Source organism: Crassostrea angulata, chromosome 8, assembly GCF_025612915.1.
Source record: "Crassostrea angulata isolate pt1a10 chromosome 8, ASM2561291v2, whole genome shotgun sequence".
Taxonomy (NCBI): Eukaryota; Metazoa; Mollusca; class Bivalvia; order Ostreida; family Ostreidae; genus Magallana; species Magallana angulata.
In genome coordinates this window covers 29,677,264-29,685,232 of record NC_069118.1, presented here as the reverse complement: position 1 = coordinate 29,685,232, position 7,969 = coordinate 29,677,264, and the positions used below count along the sequence as shown (strand labels likewise).

The 7,969-nt window shown below is 33.8% G+C and overlaps 2 protein-coding genes across 4 annotated transcripts in view; both read right to left on the bottom strand.

Annotated features, from left to right (window-relative positions):
* Positions 1 to 10: 10 nt before the first annotated feature.
* Positions 11 to 2,331, bottom strand: LOC128158475 (uncharacterized). Of its 2 annotated transcripts, none has more exons than XM_052821342.1 (2): positions 2,239 to 2,331; positions 11 to 1,954 (listed from the first exon to the last, which is right to left on the bottom strand). In XM_052821342.1, the coding sequence occupies exon 2, from the start codon at positions 1,916 to 1,918 to the stop codon at positions 155 to 157; it is 1,764 nt and encodes a 587-aa protein (XP_052677302.1). In that variant the 5' UTR covers positions 1,919 to 1,954; positions 2,239 to 2,331; the 3' UTR covers positions 11 to 154. The 2 variants fall into 2 exon arrangements, with proteins under 2 accessions (XP_052677302.1, XP_052677303.1); XM_052821343.1 differs by lacking the exon at positions 2,239 to 2,331 and having other exon boundaries at positions 11 to 1,635; positions 1,736 to 1,871.
* Positions 2,332 to 2,914: 583 nt separating this feature from the next.
* The window catches only part of LOC128159241 (inositol-pentakisphosphate 2-kinase-like), a 41,752-nt gene continuing 36,697 nt past the window's right edge, over positions 2,915 to 7,969 (bottom strand). For both annotated transcript variants that reach the window (XM_052822304.1, XM_052822305.1), the window contains exon 14: positions 2,915 to 7,960. In XM_052822304.1, the coding sequence (XP_052678264.1) occupies positions 7,771 to 7,960 (190 nt within the window). In that variant the 3' untranslated portion in view covers positions 2,915 to 7,770. The remainder of the gene's footprint in view (positions 7,961 to 7,969) is intronic.

Sequence of the window (7,969 nt, the reverse complement as noted above, 5' to 3'; positions counted from 1 at the left end):
CTTGAACAGGAACAGACTGACAGCGAGACAAAAAAAAGAATACCACTCTCCGTCGTTAATTCAGTTTAATCAAATTTTATTGAATAAATTCAATCGGATTGGACAACAGGCATAGCCTACATTTTATGTATATCCTCTCTTTAAACACTCTTTGTCATTCGTCCGCAAGTTGCAAATATTCAACAACCTTAATCTTCCCCGAGTCGACTTCTCCTATCCACAGCTTATCTGCAAAGTCGATGTCGATCCCGCACACACCTGCAAAGTTGCAGTTGTCGATGTAGCAAAGAAACTGTCGATTGCAGTCGATCACGTGAATGCAGTCGTTGTCGCCGTCCGCTATCAGGATATGACCTTGACTGTCGGTCACGATACTGCACGGGAAGAAGGTATCGTACTTGCGTTGGGACAATATGTTGTGGTAGACGAATCGGAACTTTCCTTCGTGATTGACGACAACTACTGTATTTGTCCCATGGTCAGACACGCATATGTCATTATTGACGCCGTTTTCGGCAACGAAGGTCGCGTATCTGTAGAGATTTTCACCTCTTTCGTCGTACTGTATGACCTTTCTAAGTTTGGGTTGCAGCCTCTCTAGTGACAATGATTCCTGACCTTGTTCTTCATTCCTCCCAAGACAATATTTTATCACTTTGCTACACCCTTCTAAGTCGCTATACAAACTAACAATTATCTCCCCTGCTACAGTCACAGCGATGCCCATTGGTCGCCAGTTCTGGTATTGCAAGAGCGCCCTCTGTTTTCCGTTCTGCACTACGTTAACGGTTTTCTCGGTACTGTCACAGTAAAGCAGTTCCCCGGGTTCAGTGACGTCGAGATCATGTGGAACATAGCCAGAAGAAGTGTGGAGGATTTCCCTGACATTTCCCTCCATGTCTACGCGTGTAATGACTGAACCATTCCCACTGACCCAAACTTCGTCCGTCTCTTGACAACAGACACGTTGAACGTGGTCGGAACCGCTGTCTATTGTAGCCGATATACTCGGCATCAATAGAAACTCTTTTGCAACTCTCAGTAAATTCTCTTTCCCCGTGTCTTTTATAATGTTCTTTTCGATAAAACCTTCTTTCTCTGGTGTCTTCAATGACCCAAACAGACAACAAAGCTCGTCCGTCGTTAGACTAACTCGCTTGAAATCTGGAACCGAGGCTCTAATTTCTTGTTTTCCTTTCCGATATCTCTCTATGTCAGCATCATAAGACAGCGCCTTTCCAACATCGTTTGATAGCATTAAGCGTTTATTTTCTTCTACTAGGCTATGCATTTCTTCAATCGACCGTCTGGTTTCTGATATATGGTTCTTCAATTCAGTCATCGATTCATGCTCCATTTTTTCAGCCTCGTCCTCGAATCGCTTAGTTACGACATCCACAATACGGTGCATATCCTGTCCATGTTTCTTAATGGCAGACTTCAGAATCTGATATTCAGTAGCAATTGTTGTTAACCGCAATTCCGAATGAGAAAGTATATTTTGGAATTTGGGAAGACATACCATTTCTAAGTCGTCTGAACTTTGCTGAATTGAATCCAACTTTGACTTGAAAATTTCCATCAAATCTACAATCTTGTGAAACTTGTGGCCAGTCGTAATACATTTCGAACACACTGCAATGTAACATGTCTGACAATGAAACTCACATTTTGTGTTTAAATGAAATTGACACACTGGAAACGAAGGCTCCGATTTCCGCGAAACGAAACTTACAATTTCGTGGCTATTCTGAATTTTTGACACATGTTTTGAGACACAGGTTCCACACAGCCTGACGTCACACCTTTTACAGTGAAGTTCGACAGAATTTGGACAGAGGTCACATTTTATCGCATCCTGTGCGGTTTTGAAATCCTCTAAGACGGCAATATCTTTGGTTGCTGATGCAATAGCCATATAGAGCAGGTAAGATACCCTCTCAGTTTATTCTCTCTGGAATGTAAAGTTACACAATAATTGTTGATGTATTTTTTTTTATTCCACTTTCCTCGTTTAAAAAAAAAATGCAAATCAAGGTCGAAGTTTTGCATTACAAATTAGGCAAAACATGACTCATTTGTTACAAATATAATACGTTGGTCCTAATGCTAGATTTAAACTACGCCTCATATGATTTAGCATTGAAAACTAATTAACGATGTACATTAATGCAACGAAAATAATAAGTAATCATTTAATCGTCAAAAATAATTGTTAAATATCACAATTATACTTACAAAGAATATATTTCCAGTACACAGTTTGATGACACGCCTGAACAAAAATGTCCTCAAGTGATAAATGGTTTTCCGGAGTGACGTACGCATGAGGGGCACACTTCAAATCAATTCTCTTCCCTATTTATCAACCACTTCACAAAACATTCCATTAATATTTCGTCGTGCAAAAAGCTTAGAGCCAGTCTTTATTCAATAAAATTAAAATATGAACTGAGCATTCGAAACTCACAATTATGGTTCATGATCATAAAATCATACAAAATGACGAGAGAGAGAGAGAGAGAGAGAGAGAGAGAGAGAGAGAGAGAGAGAAGGGGGGTGTCAACCTAAGGTCTTGTCTTTCTAATCCTCCTCAGACCTGTACTCAGGATCATGAAGCAATTTCAGACTTTAGTCAAAATTTAAGTCCGTCATAATATGATTGTTTTTCATAATATGACATTTGAAATTTGCAATTAACAACTTTATATGAAGACACCTTTAATAGCATATCAATTTTGGCAGCGTTTTTAATCAACAGCTATTTAAAAGAAAGTCTAGACTACAATTTTTGATGTAAGTCTTAGATTGTTTCATGATTCTGAGGCCTGGTCTAAAAGAGCAAGAGCAAGACCAGCACATTGGGCAGTCGCATAGTTTTAGGCTCAATCAATAAAATCAATAACTTGAACCATAACATTTTGAATATTTTATTTGATTTGCAACAAATAGGTCTTAAAACAAAATATTTGCAGGCAGCACAACAGAACACATGCATCTTTTTCACAGTTAACTCCCTTGGTACATGTTTTATAAATGGTAGATGGGATGCAATCAGTTGCATATTAAGATATCTTTTTTAAATGCACAACCTGGGGGATGGTTAGATTTCATAGTTTTAGCTAGGGATTAAAACATAATTATGCATCTGTAATTATGCAAATAAATGGATGTACATGTATATACTACATTAAAATTATTTTTTTGACAAGATGTAACGTATTTGTGCCAAAAAGCACATATATATATATATATATATATATATATATATATATATATATATATATATATAAACTGTTCAAACTTTTTTATATGAAGGTAGCAAGTTAATGCAAGCTGTAAAATGATAGCTCCCAGAACATACTACATCATAAAATTCTGTCATTTAAAGATTTTCAGCTTACTTACAATCTATAATAAACAATCTATAATAATTAACAAGATCAATGTGTCAATAGTTTTATCAATAGTTTTATCTTGTAAACCGTTGACAATGATCAAGTCAACGTTAGACTAAAATTATAAAAATATTAACTGTTATATAAAATGGGCAAATCATACTTCATCAATTCAAAGTTTATTGAATAAAAAAAAATCTGAGAAAAATAAATACCCTGTAAAGCAAAATTAAAACAAATTACCACTAAAATTTAGCTGCAGGTAAATTTAACGTACAAAAGTTAAACCAGGTAATTCTTAAGAGTAAGAATATAGCATTTAAAACAGTTGAAGTCATTTACATCTTTCATTACCATGAAAATCCTCTCTAATTAAGGTGGTATGGGACATCTGTCAATATTAATGTGGATTTAAGTACATTATAAATAAAATGCTTTCATCGTTTTCAAATTTTTAAATATTACAATATTTTACCAAAAATTATGTTTTAAAAATATTTGAAAAAGTAAAAAAAAAATTTTTAAACCCCCCCCCCCCCCCCCCCCCCCCCAGCGGGATTTGAATTCATGACTTACAAGTACGTAGTGAATCCACTAACCCACTACGCTATGCTGTAAGCTTTCAATTTTGGTAAAGGAACTATTTATTAATTTATACTTTTTTATTTCGATAAATATTACGTCACGTCACAACATGGAGGCGTCCCATACCATCTTAACGAAGTCATTCTGCATACAAAAGCCTAATGCATCACACAAAATACAAAGAAAGAGAACCTGAATAAACACATGATTTTATATTAAATCTATAATCATAATTATTATTAATCAGAAAAAAATATTATGCTTGAAATCCAGCACCATTTGAAATTCTTAATATATTCATACTGGACATTCTAAAACCCAAATTGCACAGGAACAACCAAGACTGCTTTTTTTGGTGTATCCTTGCATTATGGCAAGGGAAGGGGGTTATTCTGCATTTCAATGAGCCCAAAGGGGCCACCCAATTACTGAATATGTCACCCCTTCCCCCAAGGAGGAAAAGGATAATACTTTAGGTTAATTGTTAAAATTGTTATTAATATTTTATCAATTGTACATTGTATTTATGTAATTTAAATCACTTATTTTTAATATTCTGTTAACCAACTATGTTTTAATATTACGTTAAAAAATTAATAACTTCAAACTGACATTAATTGACTTTGTTATACAAAAAACCAGAACCAAATCAAATGGGAATATGTTAAAAATATGAGAAAAAATATGATGCAAACAATTCTTATGAGAACACAAAACAATTGTTAATATTTGTTAATTTATTATGTGTGTGGGTAGGTGGGTCATTTTGTGTGTGTGTGTGTGTGTGTGGGGGGGGGGGGGGGGGGGGGTAAGGGAATAAAATGTATGTAACAGGACAAAGTACAGGGAAAAAGAGGGTAAATATATACATGTACTGGTAGTAAGTGTCTGGGCATGAAGATATGAAGATTGAGAGAAAACTTGTATGTAGCTAGAAGTGAAGAAACAATTATTATTAAATAAATTAAACTTTATCAGAATCTATTTTAGGGGTTAGCAATGGCCTAATGATGCGTATCCATTCAAAAGCACTATCATTAAATTCAGTAGTATACCTGCAACTTTATAAGTAAAAACAAATTAATACTTATAAGTAAAAACAAATTAATACCGTGGCAATCATGTACACATATTTGGTTTCTTTTACCAAATTTAACAATGTAAAAACTGCATTTCTTTTACTAAAGTTACATTTAAGACATGGTAATAAAAGTTTTTGATTCACAAAAAAACATGCTTGTCCTGTACCTTAATGTTACCCAAAACAAGATTTGATAATTCCTTTTGGTTGTCTGTGCAAAGCATCAACCGCAAGATTTAAAAAAAAAATATTTTATGAGATTACATGTTATATACCTGAAATCATATCATTCACCAATACATTATAAATGGAAACAAGAGATTCAATATAGCAGAGTACTGTCAACAGACTGTTTTCCACAATAGGTTATCGGATCACTTAATTTTTAGATTCACAGCCCATATTAAAACTGGTTCTGAAGAACTTGATTCTGCTGAGTTTATGTTGATAATCTTGAACAATTGATTATTAATAAGAGATTCTTCTCATAGTATTAAAGAAGGATTATATACAAATTCAAGTCTGACACAACTTATCTTGCCTGCAAGATGTGAGCTGGTATCCAATAATATTTATACTTTTTAAATTAAATCCAAGATTCAATTTAATCAACTAACCTAATGTTGAATTTTTTCTATGAGAACAATCAAATTTGAGACCAAACACTGTTAATTTAGTAAATAATGAAGGTTAAACAATTTTTACACACATGATATTGAATAACTGGGTCAGACACATGGCCATCACAGCAGATGTGATTGCTTCTGATTGGTGTAATCATTATAGATGGCAAGAGGGTCACCAATTCAACATTGACATTAACGCATGACCTAACTGACGATTTATCGTACATGGCTTTAGGCTAGACTTATATTAAATCATCAATTCTTTTTTTTTTGGTGTGACTATGGATTTCACCATATTCAATTTGGTTGCAATCCAAAAAGTCACACCTAAATGGGATTGATATAATCATTGAAAAATGTTGAAGAGATGTTAAATGATGACAATATTAAGACGATGAATAGATTCCATGGTAAAAAGTCCATGCACCCTAGTGAACTTAAACTTTACATCAGCCCCTTCCCTCCCAAAAACACAAAAGTGACAAGAACACAAATTTATATAAAATCAATCTTTTAGATTGTGTGCTTGTTTAAATTTTTATTTAATTCAAAATCAACAAGGGGAGGGGGGGGGGGGGGGTAAATTCCATAGGTTGAACAAATGTTCGACTAAGAGAAAAGTATAAATTAAAGACACCAATAAAGAAAAAAATGTGTCTTAGAACATTAGCACACAAATTGCAACTGCAACTTATCAGCTGACTTCATATTGCAGAGAACTACATGTATAGAGTGGAGTAGCACCAGTTTCAAAATGCACCAACTATCTTTGGGATTTCTCTATCATCAATACATTGAATCTTTTCATGTTTGCTGGACACAAATAAGATAAATATAGGAACTTTCTCTTTAAAAAAAAGAAAAGATACAAAAGGTAATCTTTAGGTGGGATGAACAAACAGCAGAGGGACTCTCTTGTGATGATTCTTGTGTAGAACTTGACATGAATCAGATTTTCTTTTTCATTTGGGAAAACTAAATATCTATAACTATTTTTTTTTTTAAATCAAAAGGACCAAAAACCCATATTTCTACCCAATAAATCTATTTTGGCACATCATGTATCTTAGATACTAGAAGTCTCCATGACTCTTTAAAAATAAACACAAAAAAACCTTACAAACTAAAATGATTAAAACAAAACTGATCGTTCACAGCATATTCCTCAAATACATAATTCATTGAACTTTTTAACAAACATGGCTTAAGAAAAAAAAACTCACGACAATAAGAAATTACCATTAAACATTATATTGTACATGCAGTAAAACTGACGAATTTAAAACATTCATCTCTTGGGAAAAAACTCTGTCTTCATTAGGAAAGAGAGAGTGAGGGTTGAATATCAAAAGATTTGGAGAAACAGAGAGATGAAGACACTGAGAGACAGAAAGAATGGGGAGAATGCAGCACATGTATGTATAGAGAATAAAATAAACACTATTCTAACAATAGAGCTAATTACCACCGGCAAATTCAAAACAAATACAAAAATCTTTCATAACTGGACCCTTAAAACTGTATTTTAATCCTAATGTAAACAAAATTTTTGATATTTCTTCTAATTGAAATTTGGCATTTTGATATGTAGATTTTTTTAATCACAAACATGATATTTTTATATATTTATATTATATATAATTTATATATTTTGAAAATCAATGATGACTTTTTTTGGGCGTAAAGGTCATAACTTTTTTAATAGGTAGCACTCTAACAATATCTGACACACAAAATGATGGCAACAAAATATTGTTTTTTCTTAAAGAAAAAAAATTATAAAAAAAAACCCCAACAACACAAGGTATATATGACTAGAAGTTTGCTAGACTGCCTTGGAAAATTCTTTTTAAGAATATAACCATGGAAACAAACAAAAAATTCTTTCTTAATCCACAACAATACCGGTACTCATAAAAAAAAAAATAATAGTCTTCATTCAATCTCAAAACAATCACACTTAACACAGACTTTATCTCCTAAAGTAACGCAATGCCACGTCCTAATAATGGCCTTAAAAATGTTATGCCCTTGACACTTTGACCTTGACTTTCACTGACACAGTGACCGTCAGCTTAAATTAATCGTTGAGGGTGCAGTCGTCGGTCTCGTTTTCGGACTGCTCCTCCTCGAAGGCCTGGACAATGTCCGACTGCTGGCGGTGGTACTTCTTGATCTTGTCCACTGGCTTCGGGTCAAGGTCAATGATCACCACGGAAAATATGTACTTCCTGCCGTAACTGTCCGTCAGCACCATATCGTTGTTTTCACTGGAATCA